General features: G+C 37.5%; 1 protein-coding gene and 2 pseudogenes across 1 annotated transcript; all 3 read right to left on the bottom strand.

The window, feature by feature from the left end:
• Positions 1-5,178: 5,178 nt before the first annotated feature.
• LOC147492893 (protein FAR1-RELATED SEQUENCE 5 pseudogene) lies at positions 5,179-5,889 on the bottom strand (annotated as a pseudogene).
• A 260-nt stretch (positions 5,890-6,149) lies between these two features.
• Positions 6,150-6,857, bottom strand: LOC147492892 (protein FAR1-RELATED SEQUENCE 5-like). The gene has a single exon (XM_086567684.1). It carries the CDS (start codon positions 6,855-6,857, stop codon positions 6,150-6,152), a length of 708 nt encoding a protein of 235 aa, XP_086423810.1.
• Positions 6,858-8,243: 1,386 nt separating this feature from the next.
• On the bottom strand, positions 8,244-8,531 carry LOC147492891 (auxin-induced protein X15-like; annotated as a pseudogene).
• Between the last annotated feature and the right edge of the window lie 8,644 nt (positions 8,532-17,175).

Genomic DNA, 17,175 nt, shown 5'->3' with positions numbered 1-17,175 from the left:
ACTGTTTTTAACAATGATATATAAAGCCTTTTTTCTTGTAGTGTTGTCGACTCTGTGGTACAGGTCGTCTAGGCGCTCTGGCTTGTTGCGCATGAGAGACCCTGCTAGATCGAAGTCGTCTAGGAGGGCATTGGTAAATGTAGAAGTTGCAAAGTTGTCCTTGAGGCCTGGCTCCATTGATAGGAGTTCCTTCTTGAAACGTTCTAGCAAAGCGTGGATAGTCTCACTGTATGCTTGCTTCAGCTGGAACAACGAGTCTAGGTCGGCTTGTTTCTTCCTGTTGTGGATGAACTCTGCTGCGAACGTCTCTGCTAGTTTGTCAAAGTTGCTGATTGAATTAGGAGTAAGCGTGTAAAACTAGACTAATGCTCCGTCCTTCAAGCTGGCTGGAAAGAGTTTGCACTTTAGGTAGTTGTAGTATGGAGCGCTGTAAAGCTTAAGGATCTAGCTGAAGCGAGCTATGTGCTGGCCTGGACATGAGCTACTATCGTATAATGGAAACTTTGGTTAGATGAAATCTGTAGGAGGCTGTTTGTCCCTGACTTCAGTGGAGAATGGTGACGCCTTGTACGACTAGAGCATCTTTTGAATGATTTATGTTGCACTGGCCTTTTCGCTTGATTTCTCTAACCTCTGGGCAAAGTCTTCTAATCATTGATTGGTGGTGGTGGTGAGTGTTATGACTGCGTTGTTCTCAATTGCGTCTAGAGTCATGTTGTTGGTGTTAGAAGTGGTTTGCTCATGCATAGCTTGGTTCTCTTGCTGGAGCGTGGTGAATGATTCGCTGAGGAATTTGACTTGATCTATTATGGCTTGTAGTTGTGCTTCCATGGTGGTTTTCTGACCAGCTTCGTGGGCTTGAGAAAATGGTGTGTGTTTTTTCTCAAAGGGAACGAACCAGCAAACGGCGCCAATGTAGAGGTTTGTATATTTTGGGGTCTACGACCTAATGTTGTGGTTGGTAGGGAATGGCTACACTCTTTCTAGAGATAAGAGTTGCCTCCGTATAAAGTTCCTTTGGTAAACTTGAATCCGGCCTTATGTAGTTCATCTCTTTCTACTTATAGATGTTTGAGCTGACCTTCCTTATTTGCTCCAGGCCGTTGTCAAGTGTAGATCCATATTTTGTGTTATCTTGATGATTCATCATTACTCCTGATGTTACAAAGTAAATGTCTCCTTGATTGGTGCGTTGACTGAGCTCTAGGATCGTGCTAGATCATTTACTTCCATATATGGCTGTAACTGATATTTGGAACGACCTGAGTCTGAGTCGTTGTTACGTCATGGTGGCATGGTACGAGCTGGTGATGTACGTGTAAAGATACAACCTGGATTGTGGACACGTGTGCTATAGTGATATGCTTGAGAATGGAGGGTACTTACACCTGGTATTCCTTATATTAAACGAAGTCTTCAAAGATCTCTTTCAAATTCAGAGACTTTGAGTGTCCCCAAAGGCCACATTGCCGTATATGTTGGAGAGAATCATAAGAAGCGATTTGTAGTTCCTATTTCATACTTGCACCAACCTTCATTCCAAGCCTTCTTAAGTCAAGCTGAAGAAAAGTTTGGATTCAATCACCCAATGGGTGGTTTCACAATTCCATGCGACGAAGATACCTTCATGGATCTAACCGGTCAGTTGTTTTTGTTGTGAGCAGTCAGATAATGAGCCAAAACAGGTCAATTACAGTTCCTAACTTGGAGTGGATACATCAATACATCATACATTATAAACCACCATTTTTGGCGAGATGTCAAGTTCTTAATTAATTTTGTAAATATTTTTGTAAAAGAGAAATTGGAGCTTTTAGAGAAATCACTCCCTACACAATCATTTAATGGAAACAATTTTATTCCTGACATTTTCTATTTTCTGATTATTTTTTTCAATTATGTTGACTGATCCATAGAACATGTCTCCTTTCTCACTGTGACATTTACCTATCAGTCTGGAGATAACGCTTATATGGTGCCTAAGACATCATGGGTTATTACCATCATCAATGTATTAGTCACTATCTTGACTAACTAATTTATATAAGTTTATGACTGAGAAATTACACCAGTTCTGTGCTATCTAAGTGGTCCAATAATATATACTCAGAAGGGGCCATCTCTATCTGTATTAGCATTGTTTTCTTAACCAGACAATAGACTATATAGTAAACCCCCATGGGTCCAAATATAAATATGGGAGACAGATGTCATATGCATCTTTTTCGAGATTTGATTAATTTTTTGTGGTTGTGCATGTAGAACACAAGTACACCCTCGTGACTATCTAATTATTAGCATAAAAAATAATCATTGTTCTCTTAACGGTAGCCATTCTTTTGTTGCAGCAGAACAAGAACATATAGGCTCCGCTTGTTTGGTTCGAAAAGAGGGCAAATCTTTATTTTAGAAAAATTACCCCAGTTTCTATTTTACCGGTGCTTGGTTGGATGACTTGGTGGTGGGCCCATGTAAAACCCCATATTATTGGGCTTAGGGGTGATGGCCCATGACCCATGGTTGGGTCCATGAAAAAAAAGAAAAGAAAAAAAAGTGGGAATAGTCTAGACCTTCTCTATCGCTCTCTCTGACTTCGATCTCTTCTCCTAAAGTCTTCAAACTAAAATATTATTGTTTTGTTGTGGGGAAGAATTTACTCCATTTCTCGACTAGTTATGTTATTGAAGGACTCTTAATCATCACTATTTCTAAGAAATACAAAGTAGGGTTTTAATTTGTGGGATGTTGATTTGGAGTTATTTTGATGGGAATAATTTGGGGTTTTACTATATTATAATATGGAACTTATGGGGAAATCTTTAAGGACTGTAGACTTTGCTTGGAAGGATGCATCTTAGCTTTGGAGCTGATTTCTTAAAGGTGCTTATTTGATAACTCAAAAGCAAGTAAATATTTCTTTTATTTTCCCAAATCTAATGAGGAATTTGCCATTGACTTTGAGAAGAAGGTTATATATATTTATCATTACTGTTTCGCATGTCAAGAAAGATATATGTTCGAAATGATTGTTGATTATTTTACTTTAAGTTTGTATTAGTATTGAGTGCATAATTAATTTAAGTATATCAATCCATTGTTAATGGTGATGTGTTTCGTTAGTCCTTTCAGACAATTACTTTAATTAGGATGTTTATATAGTTGTTTTGGTGTTTGTACTACTGGTTTCAATGGTGTGTTTGGTCTCAGTATCGTCCTTTTAAACAATAATGTCTTAACCTAAATGATTTGGTATTCGGACACTGAATGTTATTGTGAGTGTTGTGCAATATGAGTTGTAATTCATTTTTATGGAAAGATGGTTTATCTGTCAAGTTTCGATATTCGAGTTATTATATCGAACTGTTGAGATATAATACTGAACTGTTGATTTGTTCTGTAGGTTTGTTAAGTTATAACGTTGATGTGCTATATTTAGGAAGAACTACGTATGGCTTGATCCCTAAAAGGGTACGTAGGCAGCCACCTGGCACAGGCGCTTCCGTAGGTAGATACCCACCCCGTAGAGTTCTTTGTTTCTGATGTTTGATTGTTGTTTTATTTCATAACTATATATGTTAGAGCGTGCTTAGTGTGATATGTTTAATATTGGGTCCTCACGTATTTTGCTTGGAAGAACTGATATTAAGTGATTCAGGTTTAATGTTGTACGTATGCCATTTGGTTACGAATAGACAGATGCATGAATGGCACTGAGAGTAAGTTTTACTATAACTTAGATATTTATCGCTATGAATGTCATTAATTTTAGTTGTGTTTGTGTCTACCCGATTGCTATATTAGAGATATCTTTATTTGTTTAGTTTGTTTAACCAATATTAGTTTGGTACTCAAGTGATCTGGCACTTGTCAAGACGCTTTAGTATCTTTCTCTTTTGTATCTCTTTCAGAAAGTTTTATAATAATTACTTATTGTTAAGGGCTTAAATCTTTTGATAGTTATTGGACTTAGATGTATGTATGTTAGTTTCACTGTATAAGTCGTGTATTAGGGTTTCTGGGATGTTTGTATATTTATAATTTTATTCTTATTCGAGGATTGGTTACTTGACTTAACTGGCATTGGTCGAGATAGTTAAGTGGCTGGTTCTATGAATCAGTATATCTTTTAGTAGTTGAATTTACGACTGAGCTAGGTATGAGATTTTATATTTGGTTTGGATGTATTCTTATAAAATTTTCAGGTTATGACAGGTTATCATATTTATGAAATGTTGAAAATACAAAGGCGACTATGCCAAAATTTTCCAAAAAAGTCACGTAGTTTAGTTATATAATTGTTTGAGATTTGGGGCATTACAAAGTGGTATCAGAGCTTTAGGTTCAAGTGTCCTAGTAGGCTTGGGTATCCTAAATATTTCTTAACCTCGTTTAGGTTTAAACATTGGGTTAATAAATGAGTGAGCATGTTCAACTATGTTGTTGGTTTATAAAGTTGTTAATGATTTATTGGTTTGCATTTTATCCGTGTTTGTTAAATGTATTTAGATTGGATGGTGACAATCGTCCATTTTATGTCTGACAGTAGACATTTGATTTGCTTGTGCTTATTGTGCAAAATTTGTTTGTATGATAAGTTTGTAAACACTTTTTCTACTTATGTTGTGTGGATGGGATTTGTAGTGTGTATTGTAATGCGAGCATGTGTGTGTGTGTCTATCCCTTTTGACATTTGATGGTTGCTATGGTAGGACTAAAATTTATTTATCCAATGAGTTGTTTATGACGTGTCATGTAGTACGTTATTCGTTATGCTTTCGTAATTTGTTCTTTATGTTAAACCCATATGACTCAAGTGATGTTGTGACCATGTTGAACCCATGATGTTGGAATATAATGGCGGTTGATGTACTTAACCATGTTAAACCCATGATGTTGGCATGGCGGTTAAGACATGCAACCATGTTGAACCCATTATCCACATGGCAGTCAAACTCATTGAGTATATGGCGAAGAACTTATCATGTGACTAGTGAAGTTACGACCATGTTGAACCCATGATGTTGGAATGGCGGTTGATATAGCCCCTTTCAACCATCTTTTATTAATGAAACTTTCGGGGATTTCATAGAGATCAAGTTTTGATAATACCTTCAATATGTGGGCACACGGTATTCCAACAAACTCATAATGATTACATTCACAAATACCTTCACAGTCTCATGGATTCCATTGCAGTCCAAATGCACTCTCACCATCAGCCTTGCTTTTAATGAACTTCACGTTACATGTAAGCAGTGGTTTAGTAGTAACAATAATGTCGGTTTTGTACAACTCGGAATTAAGAAATTGAGTCCTAAACTTTTCAAACATCCTTCTTGTATATATCTTGGCTGCATGTTTCAGAATATAATTTCTCCCGATGACAATTCGGTTCTTTTGTTCTGACTCATAATCTTCAGTTCTCTCCTTTACTTCCATAGTCTTCAAAGCTTGTTCATATTTTTGAACAAATTCCCTTAAATGAGTGGTGCCTTTGATATGATTTTTGAAAAACCCGTTTATCCCCTCACTACGACCAGTAGTATTCATACCAGCAAAGAAAGTAGTTTGATTGTACACAGGAACCCATGCCTCACGATCTTCAAATATTCCAATGAGCCAAGAATTTTCATTTAATTCGTATTTAGTCATCAGTGTGTTCCATCTTCTCTCGAAATCTTCAATCCTGAATGTCCATCTTAGGCATTTCTTAAGATCTCCTTTAAAATTTGAGCCTTTGTGGTACAAATGTCCCAACTTCTCACCGAATTTTTTCTTAATATGCCAATAGCATAGCTTGTGACGTGTGTTAGGGAACACTTTAGGTACAACAGCTCTCATGGCTAGGTCTGAGTCAGTAATAATAGAAATTGGAGCCTTTCCCCCCATTGCTTCTTTCCAAGTCGAAAATAGCCATATGAAACTCTCCTCTGTCTCATCTTGTAGTAACCCACATCCAAACTGGATAGTTTGAAAGTGATGATTCACACCGGTGAATGGTGCAAACGACACTTGTACTTGTTAGTCTTGTATGTAGTATCAAATGACACTACTTCTCCAAACTGTTCATACGACATGCGAGAGTTAGCATCAACCCAGAAGAAATTAACTGCTCTACCTTCTCCATCATACTGAATAGCATAGAAAAACTATGGATTCTCAATTTGTCTTCTTTGGAAGTGGTTAAAGACCCACTGAGCATCCCCAACATCAAGTTTTTGCCTTACGTCACGAAGATGATTCCAACAATTACGATCATTGAAACCAATGGCATCACCTCCAAAGACCGTTGCAACTTTGTTTATTTGTATATTTGCCATCTGAAAAAGTTCCAACATGCTTTTCGCTGCATCAGGCATCATTCGGTTTGGCTTAAGAAATATCTGTTTAGACGGCGAGACAAATGTGTGATTGTGTTCATCACAAAACCGTCCAACCTCCCACTTCAATGTGGTTTTCCTAAGTTTAACGTACATATGCGCTTTGCATTCCCCTCTTTGTGTTGATGTATTCAAACATGGTCTCTCCACATTTTCATTTAACTTCTTCTTGTGAGAACCAAAATGTGAGCATGCAAGACAAACATTTGTTACCTTGTCACAATGCAACCAAGATTTGTTAGAAGATCTTGTAATAGTTGAGAATCCTTTGCTTACACCATATCGTTCATAGTATATTTTTGCTTCTTCAAAAGATTCAAAAGGCATCCCTGCATAGGGTGTTTCTATGGTATTGTCTAAATCCTTTGTAGGAGATCGAATTGTGTTCTTTTCTACTTGGACAGAAGATGCTTCACACTCTGCGACTCCACTGAAGTTGCCCGGAAGCTCACATTCTTGGTCATGAGACTCGTCCATTTTCCGTACGTATCACCTAAAAAAAATAAAACGATAAAAAAAAAAATTAATACGACCATTTTAAGATTTATTTCGCAACACATATCAATGAACGTATCAAAGACTTCTGTTGTTATATTATTGTGAAAGAACCTTTTGTAATAATGTATCAAAGATATCCATATGCTCATAACAAAAAAAGTAGAAATCACAAAACAAAAATAATTACGAACCACATACAAAACAAATTCCAAAAGCCCCAAACTAAATAATATGTTCTAGCTACGTCAACAAGAGCATACCGAATGGTCATTAGTTGCTGGTTTATAGCTAGTTCACTTAAATCTTTCGCTCAACGTACACCTAGTAGGAAGAAAAAGATATAGTAGGAAGAAAAGGAGGACGAAAATTTGATTTGTAACGTTTGTCTTTTTTTTTTGGTTTAGTGGTGGGACGATGAAGAGAATAGAGAAACAAAGCGAGATGGAAACAGGAGGTTCGGTTATTTGTCTAAGTCCTCTGCTGGGTCGAAATCCCTTGTTAGATTTGGTAGAGATACAAAATCAAAAGATGAGAAGTAGAAATAGGCAATTTGGAGAGGAGGAGAGGGAGACATGTACGACTGTATTTAGAAAATATGGAGAGGAGAGAGAGAGTGCGTATCTTCTTGTGTTTAGGAAAGTTACACCTAATTGGCTTGGCTTAAGCCATATTTGGCTTGTCCCATTTTTCCAATTGACTTCGCTTCAAAACCGTTAGATTTAGTGTGTTGTGTGGTCCAGATCTATTGTAAAATCTATGGTACAAAAACTATGGTACACTGAACCTGCTCGTATATATATATATATATATATATATTTTAAGTGGAAATTTTATTGATACTGATAAAGAATTTTACAAATAATTAAGACAAGCGTGCAACAAGCTGCACCGCAAGTCCTTTCTGAATAGCAAATCCTATTCTTCTGAAAACAAACTCGTTAGAACCAGCTGTCATAACATTACTGTCCATAAATTTCTGAAGTCTCTTGAGAAGCTCAACAAACTGTTGTTCCAGCTCTCTTTTTTTTTTTTTTTTAGAAATATTTAGAGAGTTAAGGCAGACCCACACCGGTTACATCGAATGACCCTAGCCCGAAGGCTCATCAACCCCAGAGGGACACTAGCCCAAAGGCTTACATTGCCCGAAGGCTCATCAACCCCGAAGGGAAAAATCCTATATATTATACAAAGGAGTTGCTCAGTTTACAGTATTTTTAAAGTATACTCATGGTGCCTACTTTACAAAATGAGAGCTGGAGCAAGCCGTTTACACTGATACAACTAAAGGGATACCTAACGGTTTTTTTTTTGCCGGCTAGCAAATTCGGTTACTTCGTTCCTTCTATCTCATATCTCATGATCGAGCTATTGAAAATGAGAAGTGAGATTCATGAACATCTCTTCACCATAGGGAATTGTAAGACTGCCCATTGGATGCTCATATCCAAACTTTTCCTCGGCTTTACTTAGCAAGTTTTGGAATGAAGGTTGGTTCAAGTATGATACTGGAACCACGTAACGCTTCTTCTTGATCATGTTCTCTCCTACATAAACCGCTAAGTGGCCTTTCAGTATATCTATGGCCAATGGAACAGAAATTGCCTATTGAAGAATTGTCTTGGCATGAACAATTTTTGGCAAGCGGAAACCCATAGCTATCAATGTTCAAGAATGTGGTGAGTGGTTCCTAATTTGGATGTTATCCTTCTTAAGACTACTTCTGTTTAAATACGTGCAAAGTCATTTGGAACTTGCAAGGGGTTTGCTGAGGAACATATCTAATGAATTATCACATGGGTTTGTCTTCTAACTTTATTGAGATGGAAATTTGCTAATGGTTGCCATTATTTATCATCTGTTTGTGTGCAAGTCTGGAAAAGCCGAAAAGGCTTTTTTAATTTAGATTGAAAGTTGTTGGTTTGAAGACAAGCATTACAAGCTGGCCCATTCAATGTAAGGCAGGTTTTCTCATACATACATTCTTGTGGTTCTTTCTAGTTTGGGTTAACTAGAACTACCCCTAGATGAGCCAATTAGGATTTCCCCATTACTAGATGGAAAATTAGGGTCTCCCCCTAAGTACATAAAAAAAAATCAACTTGGGTTGACCGTGTTTTTGTGTTTGAGACCCTAATTTCCCATCTATGGGGAATCCTAATTGGCTCATGTTCGTTAACCCTTTTAGTTTTGCTTGCAAAGGCTCTGTTTGTCAAGAAATTTTATCGCGGTTGTTCTATAATTCAACAAGTAGGCACAAACTGATTAGGTTGTTTTCCATCCAGCCAGTAAGTTAGAAGTCCACTTCCACATTTAGGGAGGCCTTTGGCAAGAGTATCATTTTCTTGTTCCAGGTAGGGCGTCCTGTTCAAGCAAAACAAGGGATCAATGAGACCAACAAGTACACAGAGTTTGTATTATCAGACAAACTTATATGATCCATTGCAAGGCTTGTCTATGAACTTGCCTCTTCCGTTAATGAGACGTTAGGTGATTTCTCATCTTCTCTATCACCAATACGTAGTTGCCCTGCATAAATGCCAAGTCTAGTCTTGCTATCATTGCAAGTCTGATAGACACTTTTTACTAGGGCATAATGTTGCAACATAACATAGATCATTGTGAGTACTTGTGTATAGTAGGTAGGGTATTATTAACTAGATATCAGAAAAACCATGTCGTACTTCACAATTCTCATGATGAGGAAATTTCTGAAGTCCATCTCACTCTATATATACACACCTATATCTGCTTTATTTATCATCCAACTCCCAAGTTCTCAAATCATTTATTTAGTTCCCTAAACCCTTTAGCCACTTATCTTCCTCTTCTTCTTGCAGCATCCAATGGCTTTTGGTTTACCAGCTATTATTTCTCGTCCTAAGAGGAGTCATCGATGGTCTCTGTCAAATACAGACACTTTGGTTGTTCCTAAAGCCCACATTACAATTTATGTTGGAGTTAGCCAGCAGTAAAAGATTTTTAGTTCCAATATCGTACTTGAATCATCCTTTATTTCTTGACTTGTTAAATCAAGCCGAGCAAGATTTTGGGTTCAATCATCCAATGGGTGGTCTCACGATTCCATGTGATGAAGAGACCTTCATTGATATAACTGGTCAGTTGAATTAGCTGTAACTCAGATGATGAATAGACACAATGGAGTTATTCTTGCATATTGCCGGATTATTCAGTCCAAGTTATATGATCACAATTTTGAGATATCTAGTTGCTAATCATGTAAATACTTTTTTTTGTAAATGATAAATGAGACGAAAGAGTCTCTCCAACCAACAACATCATTCCATAGAACAACTTCTTATATATCCTGCATTGTAACGCCCCAACCCACTATATCCTAGCTGACCAGCCCAAGATATAATGAGTAGGAGAGCCCAGCTACTTGACCATCTCAACAAGTGCCAAAGCAGTGAAGTAACCGGTTTACAAAATGAATCATTACAATTGCACCTATATAATTGATACAATAAGCCAAAAATGCATTTAAACGTCTCTAAATCTATAACATGAACAAAATATTGCATTGTCCAAGTCTCAAAAATATATTGCAAACCCTCATTGTTCTCCTTTATAACACTAGTTGCAAACCCTCATTGTTCTCTTTTGTAACACTAGTTGCAAATCCCCAACTACTCACCTTGAAGTCGTCGAAGCCTACAAGAATCATAGCCCATTGGCAAAAGAGTTATGGGCAGCAGCTTCCATCTCTTGTATGCTTTATGATTAGAAACGAGCGAACTATGCTCTTGTTTGTAAGGGAATCATACACACTTCAACTGATCATCATATATATGCTTCAGCAACACAGCTTGTAGCCCAAACTCAAACACGCGCCTAAAGCCCTAGAATGCTAGCTATTGGTTGCTGCCTCCGCCCAGTATTATAAAGGCAAACACTGATGGGTCCTCTTGAGATAACCCAAGACTTACGAGTTGGGGGGTAGTACTTAGGGATCATAATGGGATTGTGTGTGATGCTGGGATTGGTGGAATGGGCATTGAACATGTTATGTAGTGGAATGCCATGCCATTCTTGAAGGAGTGGAGAGAACAATTCAAATGGGTTGGAAGAACATCAGGGTGGAGTCTGACTCTCAAGCCGTAGTTCATGCATTTCAATCAGGCAATGTTCATTGGAGGTTTAGAAGCCACTGGAACAAGTTGAAGAGTAAAGTCTCATGGCTAAAGATCACCTCATCATGGAGAAAGGTAAACTTCTCCGCAGACACATGTGCTTTCGACAAGGATGTGCACTAGCTTTAGGAACTAAACAATGGTGGAACAATAGACCGGAAGTTCTGACAAGGCCTATAGACCCTGGTGCCACATATTATAGATTTACTTCTTAATGAGCTCTTGGAGTTACACTCCAATGACCAGGGCTTTATGTATCTTCTTTCTTCAATTCTTTTTTTTTGTTTTTTTTGTTTTTTTTTTACTTCCATGTAATTTTCCCATTTCTAATTAAAATTACCATTTAACAAAAAAAAACACTAGTTACAAGTCAAATGATAATTAACAAATATGTAAAAAGAAATAAAAATGACTTTTCCAAAGCTGAGCTCTAACCGAACAATGTCTCAAGACTTTACTCGTCTGTCCGAACTCTAATATTAAACACCTGCAAAAATCTGTAAGGGCAAAAACACGTAGAAAGATGTATATACTTTTTCATGTATAGAGCGCGACCTGCGCTCAGATAAAGCATGATGGAGCGTGACCTGCGCCTCGAGCATGACCGATGTCCAGTAGCTGGAGTGCGACCCGCGCTCTTCTTTAATACAAACAGAGCGCACCCCACGCCTTGTGTTTCTCAAGTCACACCAATTGTTTTGTTTCTATTTTTTGTAACCTCTATATAAACAATTGTAATCTCTTTAGAATTCAATTATGTAAATATATAACTAAATTGAATTGAATCCTCTGGTTTAACATGGTATCAGACCAAACCATTTAAATCCACTGCGTATTACAACCATTAATCAAACCATCCTTGAATCCTTGAATCTCAAACCTAAATTTTTTTTTCCCAAAACCTAAACCTCAAACCCAAATTTTTAGCCTTTTTTTTTTCTGCAATGGCTGAATTTGACAACAATTCTTCAAACGTCATTCATCACCACTACACCCCACAAGACAACTCAGCATTCCCAAAAACTATTTCATTAGATGAGTCCAACTATACCATATGGGCTCCTCTCATGCAGATGTGTATTGGAGCAAGGTGAAATATTGGTTTTTTGACTGGCGTAAAGGTTGAACCGGATATGAATTCTCCCGAATATGAAGTTTGGGCAACAAATAATGAAAAGTTGAAAAGTTAGCTTATTGATTTTATGGAGATTTCTCTTATGAGTCAATATATTCGTCTTCCTACTGCAAAAGACATTTGGGAGGCTGTGGAGAAGACCTTCTATGATGACTCTGATGAAACTCGAATTTTTTAATTGAATATGAAGTGCTTTGAAGCGAAGCAGAATGGGAGACCTATTTCTTCCTATTACAACGAATTGGTGGCCATGTTCCAAGAGATTGATCAAAGGGTGACCTCCCAGAATAACAATATTGCAGATATAGTCCATGACACGTCAACAATGTCCAGATTGCGGGTTCATATATTTTTGTGTGGACTAGATTTGGAGTATGATCAGGTGCGTGGAGGGATTCTTCACAAGGAACCTAAATTTTCCTTGGAGCAAAGCTATGCTTACATTCGCAAGGTGCAATCGGAGAAACAGGCTATGGGGCGCTCTATATCAACTGAATCCTCTGTCTTGGCTGTTCATAGCAAGACATTTACTCCACCCGGTTTCTCTAGTCCTTCACACCACCCTAAAGGTAAATCCAATCCTTGTGCAGATAAAAAGTGTAATGTTTGTAGAGAATTGGGTCATAGCAAGGAGAGATGTTATGAAGTGATTGGCTATCCTGATTGGTGGGACTTCGCAAAGAGGCCACGAAAGAATATAAGTAAGGCTGCCATTACTAATGTTGTACATGGACATCCAGACCATGCTTCGGCTAATGTAACTCAATCAGGTATGGATGGTAAGGTTATTTCGAATAGTACATGGATAATTGATTCAGGTGCATCTGACCATATGACAAATGACCATAGCCTTGTGGAAAGTCTTAGAACTTTACCTCAAACCGCTGTTTCTACTACAGATGGTACTCCAACTCCGGTTAGCGGAGAAGGTTCTATTATGTTATCTAAAACCATCACTCATGAATTTGTCTTAGTTGTTCCATCTCTTGCTTATAATCTATTGTCTGTTTGTCAAATCATTCTAACACTTGCATGTACTGTGATGTTCTATCCATCCTTCTGTGTTTTTCAGGACATTCTGACTCGACAAGTCCTTGGTTATGGTGTTAGAAGGGGGAAACTGTACTATCTGGATTTGACAGAAACTGGAGAGAAACAGAAGAATTCTCTGGAGCAAGCTAATTAGGTCAATCGGGTTGAGAATGCAAAAAAGTTGTGTGGTTATGGCATCATCGGTTAGGTCATCTTTTGTTTAGTTATCTTAAGAGGTTGCAACCTCAGTTATTTTCAGTTGTTAGTGATTATGAAGTTTCATTGTGACATTTGTGAACTAGCCAAGAGCCACCATATTTCTTATTCACTAAGTATTAATAGATGTCCTGTTCCTTTTATGAAAATTCACTCTGATGTTTGTGGTCCTGCCAAAGTTTCTTCATTTTCTGGAGTTCGCTATTATGTGACTTTTATTGATGATTGCACTCGCATGACTTGGGTGTCATTACTAAAAAACAAAAATGATGTGTATGGGATGTTTATTGTTTTTTACAAAATGGTGGCGACACAGTATCAACAATCTATCAGTGTCTTTTAGTCTAATAATGGTGGCAAATTTGTGAATGGCCTCATGTCTGAATTTTGTCGGTCAATTGGAATTCGTCATCAAGCCTCAATTAACCCCCAACAAAATGGTTTAGCAGAAAGGAAGAACAGGCAGTTGTTGGAAGTTGTTCGTGCTTCCTTGTTTGGCATGAATGTACCTCGATCCTATTGGGGTGAAGTAGTGAAATTAGCAGCCTATGTTATAAACCGTACTCCCTCATGGGTAATTGAGTTCCAGAATCCTTATTAGAAACTCCATACACTTTTGTCCATCCCATCCATACCTAACTTGGAGCCTCGGGTGTTTGGATGTATAGCTTATGTCCATATTCCACAACCAGAACGAAGTAAACTTGATCCTCATGAGAAGAAGTGTATTTTTGTGGGTTATGCCGAGTTTCAGAAAGGGTATAGGTGTTATGATCCACTTATTGACAAGATGCATATATCTCTTGATGTCTCATTCCATGAATCCGACCCGTATTACTCAAAGGGAGTTTCCTAGTCTTCCCTTTAGGGGGAGAGTGATGGTGAAGGGAATCCTAATGTCTTTGGGGAATTGGAACACTTGGAAGAACGATTTGAAGTTCCTGAAGCAGAAATTAATCCTATAGCAGTAGAGACAGAAGCACATGATCCGGATGTATCTGAAACTGTAGTACACTAGTCAGATGTATCTGAAACTGTAGTACACGACATTTCCCCTTCTACATCAATAACTGAAGATCTCGATCAGAATGATCCGCCTCAGGTACCTCCTATAACCGTTAATGAATCTGTTGGGTTATAAAGTCTTGAACCTAGACAATCATAAAGAGCTAGTAAGGGAGTTCCTAAGAAACAATATGAACCAGACATCAAAGCCAATGCCAAATATCCTATAGCTAACTCTATGTCTAATCATAGCCTTTTTAAGTCACATGCACTTATCATAAATCAATTATCTACTGTATCTATTCCTAGTAACGTGCAGGATGCTTTGAAAGATCCAAAATGGAAGAAAACAATGAATGAAGAAATGGAAGCCTTCAAAAGAATGTAACATGGGAGGTAGTTGTTATGCCTATTGGAATGAAGACTGTTGGATGTCATTGGGTGTTTACTATGAAGCTTAATGCAGATGGAACTATTAATATATATAAGACGAGATTGGTTGCCAAGGGATACACACAGCATTATGGAATTGATTATGAGGAGACTTTCGCACCTGTGGCGAAAATCAATACGGTCCAAATTTTAATTTCACTTGCAGCAAATAAAGATTGGCCCTTGCACCAGCTTGATGTGAAGAATGCATTCCTAAATGGGAATTTGGAGGAAGAAGTATACATGGATATGCCTCCAGGTGTGAAGAACAATCCCAAAGATGTTGGGAAGGTATGTAAACTGAAGAAAGCTTTGTATGGCCTGAAATAGTCTCCAAGAGCTTAGTTTGGAAGACTTACACAGTGAATGAGAGTTTTTGGGTACAAACAGAGCAATTTTGACCATACCTTGTTTATCAAACACAAGGATGGTAAGATTACAGCTCTAATTATGTATGTTGATGACATGATCGTTACAGGAGATGATCCGAAGGAAATAAATGAATTGCAGAAGTATTTGTTGGAAGAATTTGAAATGAAGGATCTAGGACAACTGAAGTATTTTTGGGTATTGAAGTTGCAAGGTCTAAAAAGGGGATTTCACTCTCACAGAGGAAGTATGTCCTAGATTTGCTTGCTGAAACAGGAATGTTGGATTGCAAACCAATGGAGACACCCATTAAAATGAATCATGGACTCGCCATTCATTATGATCAAGTTCCTACTGATAAAAGAAGGTATCAGCGTCTTGTAGGAAGGTTAATTTATCTCTCTCATACTAGACCTGATATTGCTTATGCTATGAGTGTTGTTAGTCAGTTTATGCATTGTCCTAGTGAAGAACATATGGATGCAGTCTCGTATCTTGAAGTATTTGAAGAAGGCACCTGGCAAAGGTTTACTGTTTGGAAAGTATGATGTATTGGACATTGTCGGATACACAAATGTAGATTGGGCTGGTGATAAAACTGATAGATGTTCTACATTAGGATATTTCACTTTTGTTGGTGGAAATCTTGTAACTTGGCGTAGTAAGAAGAAGAAAGTTGTTGCCAGATCGAGTGCAGAAGCTGAATTTTGAGGTATGGCATAGGGAGTATGTGAATTATTATGGATCTATACTGTCTTGATGGAATTGGGCATCAAGCTTCAAAAGCCTATGGATTTACATTGTGATAATCAAGTTGCCATTCAAATTGCACATAACCCAGTTCAGCATGATCGAACAAAGCATGTGGATGTTGATCGTCATTTTATTAAAGAAAATCTTGACAAGAAGGTTATTTGTTTTTCATTCGTAACCTCAGAGGAGCAATTAGCTGATGTTCTTACCAAAGGTGTATCTCACAAGGTGTTTGACAGCTCAGTTGACAAGTTGGGCATGATTGACATCTATGCACCAACTTGAGGGGGGAGTGTAGAAAGTTGTATATACTTTTTCATGTATAGAGCGTGACATGCGCTCAGATAAAGCATGATGGAGCGCGACCTGCACATCCGGCATGACCGATGTCCAATAGCTAGAGCGCGACCCGCACTTTTCTTCAGAACAAACAGAGCGCACCATGCACCTCGTGTTTCTCAAGTCACACCGACTGTTTTGTTTCTATTTTTTGTAACCTCTATATAAACAATTGTAATCTCTTTAGAATTCAATTAAGTAAATATAAAACTGAATTGAATTGAATCCTCTGGTTTAACAAAACCAAGCACCCAACAAGTAACCTCTAGTAACTACTCTTACACACCAAACACGTAGCGTAAAAGTGACAAATAAACAAGTTAAACACCAACACGTATTATGGCTAGAAATAAGGGGATTTAGAACTGGAAATATCTAAACTTACGGTTAATACTAATAACAAATCTCGAGCGTGAAGGTACAGTATTGTAAACTTAAACCCGATTCCCATGATTAAGATCACATACTTGCGTGAGAGGAAACTAAAAAAAATAATATATATATATATATATATATATATATATATGATGTAAATTCCATAGCTCCTCACATATCATACAAATTTGTAGACTATACACTTACTTCTAGAAAAATTCAGCAAGCCTGAAACCAATAATCCATATAGTTCACTTATCAATACAAATAAAATCATAGAACCACTAGCATAATGGTGAATTGAAACCAAATTTTAGTTTCTATGCATCCAATACTCAAACCAAATGAACAATAGAAGTACGTATCCATACCGTAGTCAAAACAAAAAAATATACACCCAAAACAAATATACTCATTCAACTAGCCAACATTTCAGTTAACATAATTGTTCAAGAAAACAATAATAATACCAAACTCTTCACCAAACACA

The sequence above is a fragment of the Coptis chinensis genome, chromosome 6 (genome assembly GCF_015680905.1).
Source record: "Coptis chinensis isolate HL-2020 chromosome 6, ASM1568090v1, whole genome shotgun sequence".
Lineage (NCBI taxonomy): Eukaryota > Viridiplantae > Streptophyta > Magnoliopsida > Ranunculales > Ranunculaceae > Coptis > Coptis chinensis.
This window is presented reverse-complemented; position numbering and strand designations above follow the sequence as displayed.

Coding starts and splice junctions, on each gene's coding strand:
- LOC147492892 (XM_086567684.1), bottom strand. CDS start 6,857: ATGGACGAGTCTCATGACCAAGAATGTGAGCTTCCGGGCAACTTCAGT.